The 18,332-nt window shown below is 42.2% G+C and overlaps 2 protein-coding genes across 2 annotated transcripts in view; one reads left to right on the forward strand and one right to left on the reverse strand.

The window, feature by feature from the left end:
- Positions 1 to 5,029: 5,029 nt before the first annotated feature.
- LOC101949902 (olfactory receptor 6F1-like) lies at positions 5,030 to 5,992 on the forward strand. The gene has a single exon (XM_005313328.4). It carries the CDS (start codon positions 5,030 to 5,032, stop codon positions 5,990 to 5,992), a length of 963 nt encoding a protein of 320 aa, XP_005313385.4.
- A 4,594-nt stretch (positions 5,993 to 10,586) lies between these two features.
- Positions 10,587 to 18,332, reverse strand: part of LOC103307053 (olfactory receptor 5V1-like) — a 46,939-nt gene continuing 39,193 nt past the window's right edge. Inside the window, exon 2 of the mRNA XM_065565182.1 lies at positions 10,587 to 11,218. Coding sequence (XP_065421254.1) covers positions 10,587 to 11,218 — 632 coding nt within the window. The remainder of the gene's footprint in view (positions 11,219 to 18,332) is intronic.

The following is an 18,332-nucleotide window of genomic DNA, read 5'->3' on the forward strand; positions in this document are numbered from 1 at the left end:
AGGGCATTGTCTCACTCTACTTGAGGCCTTAGCTGGAGTACTGTGTCCTGTTCTGGTGGCACACATTAGGAAAGATGTGGACAAATAGGAGACAATCCAGAGGAGAGCAACACAAATGATAAAAGATTTAGAAAACTTAACCAATGAGGAATGGTTTAAAAAAAACTGGGCATATTTAATCTTGAGAAAAGACTGAGGGGGAACATCCTAAGAATCTTCAAAGAGGTTATGGGCTGCTATAAAGAGGATGGTGATCAATTTTTCTGCATGTCCACTGAAAGTGGCAGCAACGAAGATTTAGGTTAGGTATTAGGGAAAGCTTTCTAACTCTAAGGGGAGTTAAGCTCTGGAATAGGCTTCCAAGGGCAATTATGGAATCCCCTTCATTGGAGATTTTTAAAAACATGTTGGACAAACAACTGTCAGGGCTGGTCTAGGTTTACTTCTCCCTCCAACAGTGCAAGGGGCTGGACCAGCTGAACTTTATGATGTCCCCTCCCACACTACATTTCTATGATTCAGTTACCAGAAATGGAACTTTTCAGTTTATAAAAAACCTAAAATTGCTTCATGGAAATACTTTTTTTGCTGAAGTCTCCATGTCATCAAATAGACAAGTTTCCATCCAAAAATGTTGAAATGGATATGGAAATGTTTCAAGGATCAGTAATGAATTAACCTCTTGAAATTTACGGGGTCAATAATTTAGCAGAGGCAAATAAAGAAGAATATATATGTTGTTACCTGGCGCTTGTGTGTGTGTTCTTTTGGGATGCTGTTCCAGCTCTGCGCAGAGAACTGGTTTAGCAGACCTCGAAAATACTACCCAGTGTGGTTAAGTTCTGAAGGCTGGAACGTCGTTGCCTTAGTAACGCTGTCCAGGATGCCCAGTGCTTCTGTCCTTGGTTATTATTAACAGCAGATAAGGCAGCCTCCTCGTTCAGCAGAGCTCGATGTTACTCATAAAGAAAGACCACAGACACGGTTCGGTGACAAAGGCACTCAGCCAGGCTTACTGCCCCTTAGGGACAGTATGAATGCCCTGGCTCTGTGGTTACAAGTACACTAACACATGAGTGCTTAGTAGCAAGGAATGGATCAGTCTGCAGTGGGAGTTTCTGTCATCCCCTAGGCCACACAAAGAATTAAGGCAAAGTATCCTGACATTTATAGACTAAGCTAAACAACTAACATACACAACCTACACACCACCTTATGTATTAAATGTCATCTGTTTGTTACCTCCCCTTGCTCCTAATATCTTAGACCCAACATCCTTACTCATTGATTTATCAGACCATCTTAGCTTGTACTAGATTGGGATGTATCTGTACTAGCTGGAATATATTTATGTAAATATCTAATATCTAGTATGCTAGCAACATCTTTTCCGAGAAGGTCAGACTAATGGAGCCTATATCCCAGTATCTTGTCTTCTGATAGTAGCCCATGTGAGAAGCTTCAGAGGGAATGAACAGAAAAGTACAGTTTTGAGTGATCTATCCCCTTTTGTCCAGTCCCAGCTTCTAGCAGCTGGAGGTTTTGGGATGTCTATATCTGAGATCAGGGCAGAGGGCACAGAAGTGGGAGTATGAACTCTTATGTTCTATGCCCAGTTGTCACAGTCAGGGAGGTAAAGTGATTTGGACAAATCACTTCACCTCCCTGACTTACTTGCCCCGATGTACAATGGGAACAATGATACTTGCCTAGTCAACCATTCACTCCACTGTGCCTTCAGTCAGGCCTCTAGCATGCCGGTGTGTTTTGTGGATGAATAGCCATTCTTTACACATTGCAGCTGTAAAGAACTACACAAGTGCTAAGTATTATTATCTGTCTGAGGATGATTTCAAACTAACCTACTGGAGGAAGGACATTGCAGTTGGGATTCTCAAAGAAGCCTAAGGGAGTTAATCGTCCAACTTCCACTGAATGTTCCCGACAGCTGGGTACCTGACTCCCTTAACCTCTTTGAAAATACCCGGCTACAATGATGATCGACCAATTATTCTTCCTGCTATAAACTGATGTTTCTCTCAGCTCAGGGACAGATGGCCTTTGCAGAATGTGGCAAAGTACATGCAATAGTGGGGTGGGTTATAGGTTGTTTCTTAAGCATTTGGTATCAGACAGGGCTTGGAACATGATTCCTAACTATTGTTCTGGTCTAGCCCAGACTGGAAATGTTTGAATGGAGCTGAGCCCAGGGGAGGTGAGTGGAAGGGGGTCTGTTATGTGAAAGGGAAACTGAGAGCCATTGCACTGTACATCTGGGAAGCTGTTTCTTTGTTGCATGTCTCTACTTGTTTGTCTTCTGGATTGTAAACTGTTTGGAATAGGGATGGTTTCTAGGCTACATTGTTGCAGTTTCTAGCACAATGAGGTCCCAACCATAGGTGGGACCATAAAATTCAACCAGAAGACACATAATCAATAATAAACAGAATTGCTAGTTTCTAATGAGAATTTGGGGTGAAGGTCTCAGAAAGGACTAAGGAGAGCTGGCCAGCAAACAAGAATTCCCTTTTGTGAAAAATGTCACAGTTTCACACTTTATTGTCATTGCAATATATAAAAAAGGGGGGGAATCAAACTTGGTCCCCTACTGTGTCAATGGCGGACCAGATGATATCTTCTGCCTAGGTCCCTAGGCCTCCCTAAACACTGACAAATGCACATCTGGAAACCAGTCTGCTCACCTGGGTGTTAACATTGTTCAAATAGATGTTAAGTTTATAAGAATGTATTTAGTGTTTGGATTTTATGAAATGCTGGTGAGTTGCTGCATGCTTCAATCTCACCTATAATATCTGAATCCCATTTTATAAGGATTTAAGTCTTTGCAACTATGAAAGTGTTTGCAATTAATCTGGAAACCCCCACAGTCAGGAGAGGAGCATTACCGAGTGTGAACAATGAGTTTACCACAAGAGGTGTCATTTCCTGCCCAACAAAAGAAGGCCTGTAGACACCAGATGAACCATTGTGTAACATCAGTGGGCAAAAGACTTTGTTGATTGCTCTCCCCACACCCATGAAGAGGAGAGGTGCACAAAGCCTCGTTCCCTCACAGTTTGAACTTTGGAGTAAGGGAATAAAAATCCCTGACCAGAAGGGACTTGATCACTATGTTGAATGGCATTTGGAGAGGACAATATTTCTAAACATAAGCAAGGGATCCCCAAGCTGCTTACCTGGGGTTGGCCCTAAAGCAGTGGTTCTCAAAATCGGTCTGCTGCTTGTTCAGGGAAAGCCCCTGGCGGGCCAGGCCAGTTTGTTTACCTGCCGCATCTGCAGGTTCAGCCGATTGCAGCTCCCACTGGCCCCAGTTCACCGCTCCAGGTCAATGGGAGCTGCGGGAAGCGGCGAGGGCCGAGGGATGTGCTGGCCGCCCTTCCTGCAGCCCCCATTGGCCTGGAGCAGCAAACCGCGGCCAGTGGGAGCCGCGATCGGCTGAACCTGCAGATGTGGCAGGTAAACAAACCGGCCCGGCCTGCCAGGGGCTTTCCCTGAACAAGCGTCAGACCGGCTTTGAGAACCACTGCCCTAAAGGACATAGAAAGCTGACATATTACAGCAGCTTCTATCTCCTTTTGAAACCTAGGACTGTAGCTCATTTGGAGTGTATGTTTATCTGCCTTAACCTTTTAAATAATTCTCTTAATTCTTTTTCCTAGTTAATACATATATAGTTAGTTTATTATAGGATTGGCTACAAGTGTTGTCTTTGGTGTGAGATCTAAGGTGCAATTGACCTTGGGTAAGTGATTGATCCTTTGGGACTGGGAGTTACCTGAATATTATTGTGATTTTTGCTGTAAGGCAAGCTGGCTTGGGTGGCAAGAAAGACTGGAGTGTGCAAGGGGACTGTCTGTGACTCCATGGTAAGGCTGTAATAATGCTTGAGGTGCTCATGCTTGATAATTGGTTGGAGAAATCTAAGTATACAACACACAACCAGTTGGGCGTTTGTGTCCTGGTTGGTCACAGTCTGCCCTGATTTTGGCCCTCATGTTAGTAAGCCAATCCAGAGAACATAAAATCTACATCCCAAACAAGTGCCCTAACCACTAGGCTAGAGAGCTAATTTCTTTTTCAGGTTTTCATTTTGATCAGAAATTCCATGCTGGAACTGAGAAACCATCTTGATGAAATTTTCAGCTTAACCCGATATGTTTCCTTGATATGCTTGCCAGAGGATGTTGTGAAGGCCAACGCTATAACAGGGTTAAAAAAAGAACTAGATAAATTCATGGAGGATAGGTCCATCAATGACTATTATCCAAGATGGGCAGGCATGGTGTCCCTAGCCTCTGGTTGTGATAGGCTGGGAGTGGGCAGCAGAGGATGGATTACTTGGTGATTGCCTATTCTGTTCATCCCCTCTGGGGCACCTGGCATTGGCCACTGTCAGAAGACAGGATACTGGGCTACATGGATCTTTGGTCTGACAGAGTCTGGCCATTCTTATGTTCTTATGTAAATATTTCAGTTTTAACAAATTGGAATTTTTCAATGGGAAACAGTTTTGTAAAAAAAAAAAATTACAAGCTCTAGGCCTAAGTGACATAAGTCCCACTGAAAGTCAGAAGAGTGTATGTGACTTAAGAGTAGAAATCCTAGAACTTTCAATGGGACTTGTGAAAAAAATGCCTACTCTGTCCTGAGCAGAGAGCAGAATTATTGTCAAGGTGAGGCATGAAGAGAATGGGCCAAATCCTGAGGCTTTCTCAGGGGTGAGTGGAGTGGGGTGGATGGGCTAGATCATCAAGAAAGAAAAGATACCATATTGTCAGCCACCCACTGCACCATCATGGGCCTTAGAGGACTGTTGAGTGGAGCTCTCATCTCTATTGTGGAGGTGGAATGTTGCACAAGGAAGGACGATGTTGAGTAGCACCCGTTTTCCCTTATCTTCTATTAGCTTTAGTCCCAGATTTCTGGAGTCTGCACTTTAGCACATCCAAACATGTGTTCAACATGTTTACATGTCTTATGTTCTCTCATGTCTTTACAGATGGATGTCATGGCTGGGACAGAAATAAGAAACCAAACCAGCATGCAGGAGTTCATCCTCCTGGGCTTTCCCAGCACTTGGTATTTTCAGATATTCCTTATTGTGGTGTTTTCAGTTATGTACTTCCTAACCATCATAGGGAATATGTCCATCATAGTCCTAGTGAGGACCCACCCACACCTGCACACTCCCATGTATTTCTTCCTCTGCAATCTCTCCTTCCTGGAGATCTGGTACACCACAGCATGTGTTCCCAAGGCCATTGGCATCATGCTGGGCACAAGCAAAACCATTTCATTCACTGTTTGCCTCCTTCAATTGTTTTTTCTCCTCTCCATGGGCTCCACAGAATGTTTCCTCCTGGCCGTCATGGCCTATGACCGCTATCTGGCCATATGCCACCCATTGCGCTACAGCTCCCTCATGAACAGAACTTTCTCTGTTCATCTGGCCCTCCTCTCTTGGCTGTGTGGATTCCTGGCTATCTCTGTGCTGGCAGCTCTAATATCCAGATTGTCCTTCTGTGGCCCTAAAGTCATCAATCATTTCCTTTGTGACATTGATGCCTTGATAGCGCTCTCCTGCACAGACACACGCTTCGTTGAGCTTGCAACGTTCATTGTCTCAATCATTGTTGTTGTGATCTCATGCGTGATAACCCTGGTCTCCTACATTCACATCATCTCCACCATCTTGAGAATCCCATCATCTCAAGGCCGGCAAAAGGCCTTTTCCACTTGCTCTGCCCACCTCACCGTTGTGACTATCTGGTACGGCTCCACCATTTTTCTGTATGTCAAGCCTTCTGCACAGAACTCATTGGATTTGAACAAAACAATCAACATCTTTAACACGGTTGTAACTCCACTATTAAACCCTTTCATTTACACTCTAAGAAACAAAGAGGTGAAGGAAGCAATGGGAAAGGCATTAAGAAGGATGTTAAGTGGTTTTGAAACACCATGGATTTAGTAGAATTGTAATCCAAAGGACCAAAAAATTAAATAAAATGTCTGAAGGTCATTGATATAAATGAATATGAGGCAAAAGGATTAAGTTATAGATTTTCAAAGGACAGCCCACTCCTTTTCTCTTTCAATTGAAGGTGGACACCTGCATCATATCTCAAACCCAAATGAAACAATTCCTTATAGTGTACGTCACTGTGTCTTTGTTTTACAGCTTTCCTGAATTACTATAACAACCGGCTATTCACTCACAGATGAGCTCAAGTGGGAGGAGGCAACTTGTTTTATGCTGAAGATTCCGAGATGCTAGGTTTCAGTGTCACTTAGCAGGATCTCTGTGTATGCTCCCTTTGTTAATTAAATTATGCCCAAAGGAATTAGGTTCCCAACTCTCATTGGTTGTTAGATCTAGATCAAGCTGCCATTTTCAAAGCAGCCCATGGGAATTAATTGCCCAAAACTTACTGAATTTCAATAGAAGTTAGGTTTCTAACTTTCTTAGATGCTTTGAAAGTCCATCTTTCACACTCGAGCACCCCTTCTTATGTTTACAATATAAACCTTGTTTTCCAGTAGTGGGAACTTAAATGATGTCATAGAACTTCAAGGAAGAAGGCCATACCAGTTAAAAACTGACCTGGTTTACAGCGGAAGTGAAGGGAGTTATAAAAATTAAAAAGTAAAAAATAATATATAACAAACAAAAGAAAGGGGAAGTTGATAGCATTGGGTATAAATCAGAAGTAAGGAATTGTATAAAATTAATATGGGCCGATAAGGGACACAATGAGAAATCTTTGGCCAGTCGAGTTTAGGACAATACTAGTTGTTTGTTTGTTTGTTTGTTTGTTTGTTTGTTTGTTTGTTAATTATTAGGAACAAAAAGATATTGTCTCTTTCTAGATAGAAAAGCTATAATTATAATAAATAATGCAGAAAGTGCAAAAGTGTTCAATAAATATTTCTGTTCTCTGTTTGGGGAAAACACATTATATAGTCTTTTCATATGGCCATGAAAAAACTCTTTCTCTTCCACTAGTATCTCAGGAGGATGTTAAACAGCAGCTACTAAAGTTAGACATTTTTAATCAGCACATCCTGATAACATGCATCCAAGAGTTTTAAAAGAGCTGGCTGAGGTACTTTTAGGACTCTTACTATTTATTTTCAGTAAGTCTCAGGGCACTGGGTGAGTGCTATAAGATTAGAATAAAGCTAATGTTGTGCCAAATTTTAAATGGGTAAACAGGATTTCCCGGGTAATTATAGGCCAATCAACATAACCAGTCTCAGGCAAGATAATGAAGTGATTGAAATGAGTCTCAATTAATAAAGACTTAAAGGAGGGTAATGTAATCAAATGCTAATTTACATGGCTTTATGGCAAATAGATACAGTCAAGCTAACTTGATATTTGTGTGTGTGTATAAAGTGTTTGGTTAATAAAAGTAATATTGTCAATGTAATATACTTAGACTTTTCTAAAGAGTTTGACTTGGTACTGCAAGACATTTTGATTAAAAATCTAGAATAATATAAAATTAACCTGGCACAGAAATGGATTGAAAATTGGCTGATAGGTAGGTATCAAAGTGTACCTGTAAATGGGGAATTGTCATCTAGTGGGTGTGTTTCTCATGGGGTCCCCAGAGCAGGGCCGGCTCTAGCATTTTTGCCACCCCAAGCAGCGCAAAAAAAAAAAAAAAAAGCTGTGATCGCGGCGGCAGCTCTACCGCCGCTTCATTCTACGGCGGCAATTCGGCAGCAGGTCCTTTGCTCCCAAAGGGAGTGACGGCCCCGCCGCCGAATTGCCGCCGAAAGGGCCGGACGTGCCGCCCCTCTCTTCATTGGCCGCCCCAGGCACCTGCTTGCTAGGCTGGTGCCTGGAGCCGGCCCTGCCCCAGAGTGATCACTTCTTAGCCCTACACTATTTAACATTTTTATCAATGAGCTGGAAGAAAACATAAAATCATCACAGATAAAGTTTCTAGATGTCAGGAAAGTTGGGGGGAGGGGTAAAAGAAAAGAAGAATTGCCGAGAAAGCCTTTGATGGTCTGGAGTGGGAGTATCTTGGACATATTTTGGTAAGATCTGGTTTTGGAAATCAGTTTTCTAAGGGCACATTAGTCCTGTATATTCAACCTGATTTGGTTAATTGTCATCAGTCCCCACCTTTTAATTGTTTATGGGTACAAGACCAGATTGCCTCTTACCCCCGTATTGTTTGCATTGGCAATAGAGCCATTTGCAATACATGTGAGAAATAGCCCCTTGGTAACAGATATCAAAGCATCTTCTGGTATAGAACCCAAAATAGCTCTGTATGCTGCCATGTCTTATATTTGCAGGATGATCCAGAAGCCTTGTTAAAGATGACTTTGGAAATTGATCAGATATCAAAATATACTCTGAGCAATCTGAAAATTTAGGAATGAATATTCCTGAAAGGGTCAAAAGCAACTATTGTCAGCTACATACATTTAAATGGCTAAACATGCCTTTAAAGAATTTAGGAATAAATAACTGAGGAGAAACATAAAAATCAGTTTAAGGCAAATTACCCTCCACTATGGGATAAAATAATAAAAGATTTGCAGGAATTGAACAAATATGATTTTTTTTTGGCTAGGCAGGGCAGTTTCAGTAATGAAGAATGTTCCCCCCCATAAGTTATTATTTTTGTTTCAGTACATCCCTGTTGGTATGCCTGACATGACATTAAAAAGATGGCAGGTTGCACTATTAAAATTCATATGGAAACATAAAAGACAAAGGGGGAGTTCTAAAGTTCTGTATAAACCTACAAAGAGGGGTGGATTACCTTTCCGAAGACATGATCATCTGGGCTAACAATAGACCAGCCAAATACTGGGTAAAAATCAAACAAGGCTGGAGCACAACTATAGCTATTTATAGTAATTGTTGGGTTAAAAAGAAATTTAGGTCATCAACATTTTTTTAAAAATCACCCATTCATCTAGACTACCTTAGCATCTTTGGAAAAATTCCAAACTTGTTTTAAATTTTTGTTGCCGAGGCCAAGGCCCTCCCTTACCGGCTTTCATTAATAATCAGGAATTTATCCCTAGAATATATCAAAGTGAGCATTCATAGAATCATAGAACTAGAGGTTATCTAGTCCAGTCATTGTGTGTAAGAGTTGAGATTACTCAATTCAGACAGTTGTTCCTGAATCCTGATTTGAAATCAAACCAAAAGTTATGTAAGAATGTAAATAACATAAAGATCCTGTATTTTCAATATTTACAAGTCAAACATTTTACTGTGCAATCCGTGTCTATTTAGCCTTTTAACCACATTTAAGGAGCTAAATCAGGAGCAAGTCGGAACAAAATGTTTAATCTGTAAGATACATGCAATTTTGTTTGAAAAGGATGTTAATAAGAAAACAACCCAGATAAAATGATGGGAGAGGGATTTGGACCTGGATTGAGCAGAAATTGACCTGGATAAGTGGGTCTGTACACAGGAAAGAAGATATACATCTTCAATTGTAGCTCAGAAAGAAAATGCTTATGAATTAATGTGTGTATGGCATTTGACTCCAGTCATGATCCATCACATTTTTGCTACTAGGAAGTCACACTGTTGGACAGGTTGCAGGGAAAGGGGAACATACTTGCACATGTCATGATTGTGTACAGGAATTAGCTGATTTTGGGAGGAAGTAATTAAAGAGATTCACTTTATGACAAAATGCCAGCTTCCCAGAGATCCCCTGGACTTCTTACTTAATGCTCCAGTAAAAGCTTTACATTTTAAATAGAACAACATGTTAATTTATGTTATTTAATTGATAGCAGTAATACTCTATATTGCACAATATTGGAAAAAATATGATGTCTCCTCCTATGGAACTGGGATATTGTCAAAAATGGATTGTCCTTGTAATTGAAAAGCTTTCACACCAAGTACATACACAAGAGAAGCACCAAAGTGAGGCTAGTCAGGGTTAGACTAGATGACCCTTGTGGTCCCTTGTAACCCTATGGCTCTATGATTCTGTGAGAAGACGGGCTCCCCAGCCAGCAAGCCAGAATCTTGAGCCCGATTCTTTGAATATTAACCTGACCCTGAATAAGTAATGTATAATGTAATAAGTTAAGATTTTATTGCAACTTTGCCTGAATAAAAAGCTTCAAAAAAGAAAAATATATTAGTAGTATTCACAGAAGGAAATGTTCAGAGATGCATAGGATAGTTTCTGGTCTCTTGAAAAAGACATGTAGACATGTCGCAGCGGTTCATTAGAGTCAATCCAACGGTAATTGTGAATGGAGTTCTTGCTTTCCTCCATTGAGTTATTTGTGAATATATGTTGATTTCTTTGAATGTTTTTCCAAATAAATTGGATGGTCAATTTCTTTTGCCTATGGGTTGTTCTTTCATGAGCTGGTCATTTTGACTGTTTTTTGAAATTCACACTTGATTGCTAACATCCATTGCTAATTTTGCTTTAGAGACATCAAATTTCTGAAAGCATTTCTTATACCTGCAGACTTTTTCAGGGCTTCTTGACCTCCTCTCCACTGAACCTCCAGAACACTGCTCTCTGATTTCAGTCACTTGAGTCACCTTATGGGATATTGCTCTTCTTTAGGAAAGTGAACACTTTGCTTCCAACCTTTCGCAGGGCACCTTTGACCTCCTTGTTCCTCAGGCTATAGATGAGGGGGTTGAACATGGGAGAGATGACTGTATAGAGCAGGGAGAAGGCCTTGTTTAAAGCTGGTGACTGGTTACCTACAGGGGCTCCATAAACAATAATGATGGTGCCATAGAAAATAGAAACAACCAGGAGGTGTGAAGAGCAGGTGGAGAAGGCTTTTTTCTTCCCAGTTGTGGAAGGGATCCTTCGGATGGTCAAGATGATCCTATAGTAGGAAGTCAAGGTTAGTAGAAATGGGACCAGGGTCACACAGGCAGACACTGTGAAAGACAGAAATTCAACCAAATGGGTGTCAGTGCAGGAGAGTTTTAACAGAGGCATGAAATCACAAAAGAAATGTCCAACCTCCTTGGAAGCACAGAAAGGCAATGTAAAAGTCAAGACCATCATTGCTATAGGAGTCAAGAAGCCAGTTATCCAACAACCAGCTGCTAGCTGAAGGCAAACCTTAAAGTTCATAACAGATGCATAAGACAACGGATGGCATATCGCTAAATACCGATCGTAGGACATGACTGATAAAAGGAGGCACTCAGTGACTGCCAAAGATCCAAAAATGTACAACTGGGCTACACAACCCATGAATAAAATCACTTCCCTCACTGTAAGGAAACTTCTTAGCATCTTGGGGACAATGGTGGTGGTGTAGCAGATCTCCAGGAAAGATAAGTTACCCAGGAAGAAGTACATGGGGGTATGTAGATTGTGATCAGCTGCTATCACCAGAACAATTACAATGTTGCCAGACATGGTTATGGTGTAAATGAATAAAAATGTCACAAAGAGTAAGGGCTGCATTTCATGGAAGTCTCCAAACCCCAGAAGAATGAATTCTGTGATGGCTGTTTGATTCTCTTTTTCAGTTACACCCATATGCTCCATCTAAAGAAAAGGAAATGGATACAAAGGAAAATTAAGTGATTCATAGATTTCAAGGTCAGAAGAGACCATTGTGATTATCTAGTCTGATCTCTTGTTTAACACAGGCCAGAGACCACCAATGAAATAATTCATTTTGAACTAGAACGTATCTCAAATAAATGTTATTATTCAATGGAACCTAGTCAACTACAATCCCCTTAAAGGAAGTACAGGTGACAAGAATATGCTTCATCTGAACCAAACCCCCAGCTCCAACCCTAGAAATAACAAGAATTAAAGAGAAAGAATCTCAACACACCCCATACGCTCATCCAATAGCATCAGAAAATATGGGGGAAGTTTAGTAGGATTGTTTGTCTACTTCAATAGGGCTTAAGAAGAGACCCAAAAGATAGCTCTATCTATCTAGCTAGCTAGCTATCATACCTACAGTAAGTACGATGAAGTAGAAACTGAAAAACAAATACAGACAATAGTATTAAATATTATATAGACTATTATGGTAGTTATCCCCATGCAGAAATGCAGAAATTAATACAAAAGAGGTGTAAAATGCTACCAAATCTGAATTCTCCACCCATTTACACCCATGGTGGCCCTTTACACTTCTGATGCATTTGCTTTGAACAGGTGTAAATGACAACACAGAATACAAAATTGGAAAGAATCAAGCCCAAAAGTTTTACTGTAATTTTGTATTGTGGTTCAGTTGCCTCTTGTTCACAAATGCCAGAAAAGTCTGATTATATTTATCCTGATTAACAACTGAAGCCACTTTTACCTTTGATTTGACTGTGGCCTTTATATGTAATTGTATCCCTTGCTTTCACCTCTCCAGCAATCAGAATCTTGTTTCTCTGGTTCCCTCTTTTCACAGCATGTTGTCCTCGAAAGTAAATAAGAGTTACATGAAAATATACATCATCCCCATGTTTGACCTTCACACAGTGAATTGTATATTAGCAGTCCCAACTCAGAAATATATAAAGACATATTGTCTCATTTGATAACCCAAAAGGGACTAGTTACACTATTTATAGAGTGTGATCAGCAGTGTTATTTAAACCAGACTGCTAGATCCCCTGGAGGATATTCTCCTCCCAGACACCATATCTCAGGGCTTGGTCCAAAGCCCTTTGAACTCAATGGAATGGTTCCCACTGGATCAGACACTAAGCTGTGGCGGGTTAAAAGGTGAAAATTATTCCCCTTTTGGCTTGATCTGGCTACCTTCCTTACAGAAGGCCAGATTCACCTCTGCGCAGATGGCTAGCACCCTAACAATGGGCTATGTGAAGGGAATTAAGGTGATTACATTCCCCCAACCCACTGTATTACAACATGGATGGGGATGCTTAGATGTCAACAAAGATGCTCTCCATGTATTTCGTTCCTTCAGAGACATTGGAAAGTCCTTAAAAATAGTAAAGTGCCTACATCTATCTATCTATCTATCTATCTATCTATCTATCTATCTATCTATCTATCTATCTATCTATCTATCTAAATTCCTCCCCATCATCCACACTCCAGAGCAATGAGGAACATTGAGGAGGGAAGTAGAGGTGGTTTTGCAACAAACTGGACCTAACTGATCTCTCATTCACACTGTTTCTCCATTGAAATAACTCCACTAAAGTCAATGTAGGGTCTGATTTCCTAAGAGGTCTGAGGGGTTTATGCACCCAACTCCCACTGTCTTTCAATTAGATTTAGATACAATTTAAAAACCCCTAAGTGACTTAGGACCAGATTTTTGATGGTATTTACCTGATCAAGATCCTGCTGGGTGCATAACAAATGAGAGGAGGAGCCCACCTTATAACAGTGCATAACTGCCTTGCTGAGGTCCTATGAAAAATCTCACTGTCACAGATTGACAAGGTCTGGTCTATGTCCCAACCTTTAACCAGTCTCCTGGGAGTGCCCTTTAGGGTTCTGGACCCTAAGGACACACACTGGCTCACTGGGAAAAGCCTCTGGCCTCCACCGCTCTGAAACTGGGCCTGCAAGCATCAGCAATACCCATCTCTCTCTGTGACTCCCTGAGTGAGTGCAGCCAAGCCAGATTTGCTCTGCCCCTTCAAAGCACAATGCTCTCAGTATCTGCGGTGTCAACAGGCAGCCCTTTCAGAATAAGGTGACCATTCATGTGGCCTACAGCATCTGAAAGTCCTTAGGTTAGCATTATGAAGCAAAGGCTAAGAGAGAGTTCATACTGGCCAGAGCCAGGGCTCCTCTGAGCCATACTGTTGGAGGGTGTATTTTGGCTCGGTCTCTCCCCATCCCCTTTGTCTCTCAGTTCCCACTGAGTGTCTGTGTTTCGGTGAGCCCAGTTCTTAACACAGACACCTGACACCTTCTCCCTTTACTCCCCAGCTCTGGGTTTTTGCTCTGCTTCCCTGTGAGGGGGAGAGTACCCAACTTTCAGCCATTAAGGCTTCCCATTGTCTTTCCAGATTCTCCATTGATATGTCTTGATTCCAGCCCAGACAGTCCTAGTGGCTCTATGTCTCCAACATGTAGCCTGCTCTCCCATGTCCCAGGGAGATCATCAGTTCTTTCCCCTAAGAGGTAGTAATGCCAAGGGGACTGGTACAGAAGCCATACAGGAATTCCCCACATTTGCCGCACCCACTAGGGGATAGATTCCCAAAGGAACTTAGGAACCACACTGCTGAGCATTATGATGTCTAATCTTTGGGCACCTAGACAATCAAAAAAGCCTGAATTAGGTGTCCAGGCTGCCTGTGTAATGCACGGAGAGAGATGGGCACCTAATAATGGGATCCACAAAACCCAGCAACCTGGGTGGCTCCCCCACTAAGCCAGATGCTGACAAGAGGAGGGTGTCCTAGGCCCCACCCCTCTCCGGGAAGTTGGCACCTATTTCTGCTCGGCACCCACAACCATAAACACTCTCCTAGAGTCAGCTGCTTAAGCTGACTCTAGGGGAGGTGATTTTCTTTGAGAAACCCTGGAGGAGGAGCAGGTGCTGCTGGTGGTCACCTGATAACTCTATCCACCTACTGAGTTCCCAGGGGGTGGGAGGGCACAAGATGAAGGCCCCTCCCATAGCCTAAGGGGTGGAGCTACTGAACTCAGGGCTCAACTGAATTCAGGAGATAACTAATGAAAAACAAGGACGGCGTGAAGGTCACAGGGCCAAAAGCAGGGAACGAGAGGGGGTAACTGATAACTTTATCCAGTGGTTAGACCTTTACCTGGGATGTGGGAGATATGGATTCTATTCCCTCCTCTGCCTAATAGAGATAAATCATTGGATCTCCTACCTCTGAGAAGCATGCCCTAACCACTGGGCTATGGGATATGCTGGAGTGGGTGGTTCTCAGTAACTCTTGTCCAAGCTGTTCCACTTTGGATAAAATCCGTGACTACTCATTGGGCCAAAGAGAGTGAGTGAGAGTGAGAGTGACTTTATAGAATGGAGGAGCTCATGTTTACCCCATGGTGGGAAACCCAGGCTCCAGTCCCCCTTCTTCAATGAGTACATAACCCAGAGTAAAACAGCTTCTACAGGAGGAATTGAGAGAAAGTCACATCAGGCTACCCCATAGGCCAATGGTTAGAGCGCTCGTTTGAGCGGTAAAAGTTCCTTGTCCAAATCCTTTATCCCCATCAGGCAGAGGGGGACTGAATGCCGGGTGAGTGTTTTCACCACAAAGCTAAAAGTTATAAGGTGGCTCCTCCTCCAGCTGGACTGTGAATGGGCACAGATTCAGTAGGCCTGCTCTTGGTACACCTGTCAGACTGGGCCCCACAGGTGAGATTGGTGGTCCCCCACCTATCTCCCCTGGTTTGTGGATCACTCTGGAGCTAAGCCATCTAGACACCTAGAGCGAGATAGGAGTCTGCATGCCTAAAGTCAGAAATGTAGGCACCTAGGGAACTTTTACAGTGAAAATTTAGGTGCTGAATAAGTTTACATGCCTATGAGGTGAGGAGCCAGCCGAGAAGAGTGAATGCCAGTGGAGCCTAAATCTAGTATTTAGGATCTAAAGTACAGTTAGGAGCCTAAATCCCTTTGTGAATCCAGCCATAGATGCCTATCTGCATCTTTAGGCACCTCAATTCATTTGAAAATCTGGCTCATAGTGTGATGCAATTGCTCTGGGACCAGTTCAGGTCATGGGGTTTGCCCTGAAGGTTGGTCTGTGACAGGGATGGTGGTAAGAAACATGCAACATTTTCCGTTTTATTATACACAAAGAGCAAGCCATGCACCTTCAGTTCAAAATGGCTTTCAGTTTCAATTAAAGGGGAAAAAAGTGAAAGCAAATAAAAGCAATTCTTCACACGAGAGAGAGAGAGACAGAGCACAGTGTGTATGATTGCTCAGTAAAAAGCTACAGCAACTCCAGGAAAGATTTTTCAAAAGCACAAATGGCAGTTAAGCACCTGACTCCCAGGAAAAATCAAATGCTCCTAGGTGACTAGCTGCCATTTGTGTCTTTGAAAATCTCCACCTCTGAAAAAAAAAGACATTTAAATGAACAAGTAGAATAGAGTAGAACAGAATGAAATAGATGATTTTTTTCGCACAATGTTTTTATAACAAAAAAGCCCATTTTATTCTGAAACTTACCTTTTAGCAGAAAAATTGCCTGCCTCTTCCAAATTTTCCTTTTTTTCCCCATCCTAAAATAATCATTGTTACTCTTACATATTTTGGGTAAATTAAAATATTAGATAATTAATCGCAATTTGATTCTGAAACAAAAATGTTAAAAAATATTGATTTAAAATTAATGCTGGTCTGAAAATGCTGAGTTTGTTCTGCAGAAAATTTTAACTTTGCATCAAAAAACCAAAAAAACTGAACATTGGCCTATTTTTCTCAGTCATAAACACAATTTTTTGGCATAAAACTGAATATACAAAAAAAATCATAGAAAAAGAAAAATAGTGTTGTTCAAAAACTTCCATAAAAGCTTTCTTGTGTTCTATTTTCCAACCAAAACTTGAATGTTTTTGATGAAAGCACACAGTTTGCAAAACATTTTCATTTAGTCCCAAACCTAATTTTTTGTTGGAAAAACAGTTCAGTTTGGAGTCAGAGTTACGAGGTTGCTTGCACCTCTATCCTCTTTCTGGTCTCTCCATGTGCACCTCCTCAGGTGTTGGGTGTTGGATCCTCATGTGTCTTGGGGTGGAGTCTCAGACTCCCCCCACTTTTAGACCAGCGGATCTGGGTACAGGACCCGGTCTATGCCAACTGCTTATTACTGTGCGGATCTGACTGAACACCTGTGCCACAGGACTCTTTGCTGCTTTTACAGATCCAGACTAACACGGCTACCCCTCTGATACATGAGCTTCCTTTGTATCACAGGAACAGAACAGTCCCAGCTTACATTCTTTAGCAAGCCCAGGTGCTCTTGGGACCAAGCCTGGTCTCTGGTTTTCTCCCAGACAGTGTGTCCTCCAGACTGTTACCTCCTCTCAGAAAACTCCCTTTTCACAAAGACCCACCCTGCCTGTGTGAACCTGAGCACAACTACCACATATCTCAATATCTTTTGATAGAGGGCCTAGGTGCAAAGTCTTCCTTTTGACTGAGAAGGGTTCCTCCCAGTTGGCCTACCAGGCCCTATAGGAGAATACCCCTTGCTCCATTGTTTGGTGACTAGGCCCATTCGGCCTAAATGGCTTTCAGGCACACATCCTGTGACTGGAAGAGTGTGCTGAAACTGTCTTCTCCTCCCAACATTCCAGATCTCCTTCTCAGGAATCCTGTCCACAAACCAGTATTTGGGGGTCCAGAGCAATGTTGGTTATCCAGCACCCCCACACCCATTACAGCATGATTATAAGAACCCAAATAGAACAGAAGAGAATCCTTTAGTGGGGATAGAATTTTACTGGATTCTGCGGGATGGTTTAGGAACTGTGTCGAAAGACTCTCCTTCTCTATCATTTCTAGAGGTTATTAAAGTACATTATATAGATCCCTGAAAAGGATTTCATGTACCCAGCCCAGAGCAAGAGGAGGAAGAACGGTTAGGCCTGGATCCTCAAAGGGACTTCGGTGTTGCACCATTGACTGTTGCAATGCCTAACTTTTAGGCACCTAGCTACCCAGTGAATTCACAAACTGTAGCTAAGGTGCCCAGGCTACCTATACATTGCATGAGGAAAGAGAGACACCTAGCAACGATAGCCACAAAAATTAGCACACTGAGCAGCACGCTCCCTAAACTAGCAAATAGCAGATGCTGATATGTCATAAACCACACCCCTTTGGGGAGTTAGGCACCTAAGTCCAAGCTAGAGGGAAGCATCTATTTCTGCTTGGGATCCCCAGCTGGGAACCTTGTCCTGGAGTCAGGTGACAAGGCTGTTCCTTGCAAGAAAGGCTTCAGCCCATATTTAACCCCAAGCAAAGTGACTGGGGGGAAATAGGAATGAGGAGTCCTGCCCCTTTATAGCCCCTAGTCTAGTGGTTAAGGAACAAACATAGGGATGTGAGAGACATCAGTTCAGTTCCCTCCCTTGCCTGATGTGGAGAAGGGATTTGAAGTTGGAACACTTCCACCTCTTAGGTGAGTGCTGTAACCACTGGAATATGAGATAGTCTGAGGTGGGTGTCTTAGTCCTTCCTGTTGAAATGGTTTCACTATGCATAAATAAATATGCTTTGGGCCAAAGGGAGAATAAGAATGGCTCTGTGTCCATCCAGCGGTTAAGCACTCTCCTTTGAGGTGGATTGCCTGTTCAAATCCCCACTCTTCATCAAGCAGAGAAAGGGAT

Source organism: Chrysemys picta, chromosome 13, assembly GCF_011386835.1.
Source record: "Chrysemys picta bellii isolate R12L10 chromosome 13, ASM1138683v2, whole genome shotgun sequence".
NCBI classification, from domain to species: domain Eukaryota; kingdom Metazoa; phylum Chordata; order Testudines; family Emydidae; genus Chrysemys; species Chrysemys picta.

Bases quoted from the DNA above. Each gene is read 5' to 3' on its own strand.
- LOC101949902 (XM_005313328.4), top strand. From the start codon at position 5,030: ATGGCTGGGACAGAAATAAGAAACCAAACCAGCATGCAGGAGTTCATC.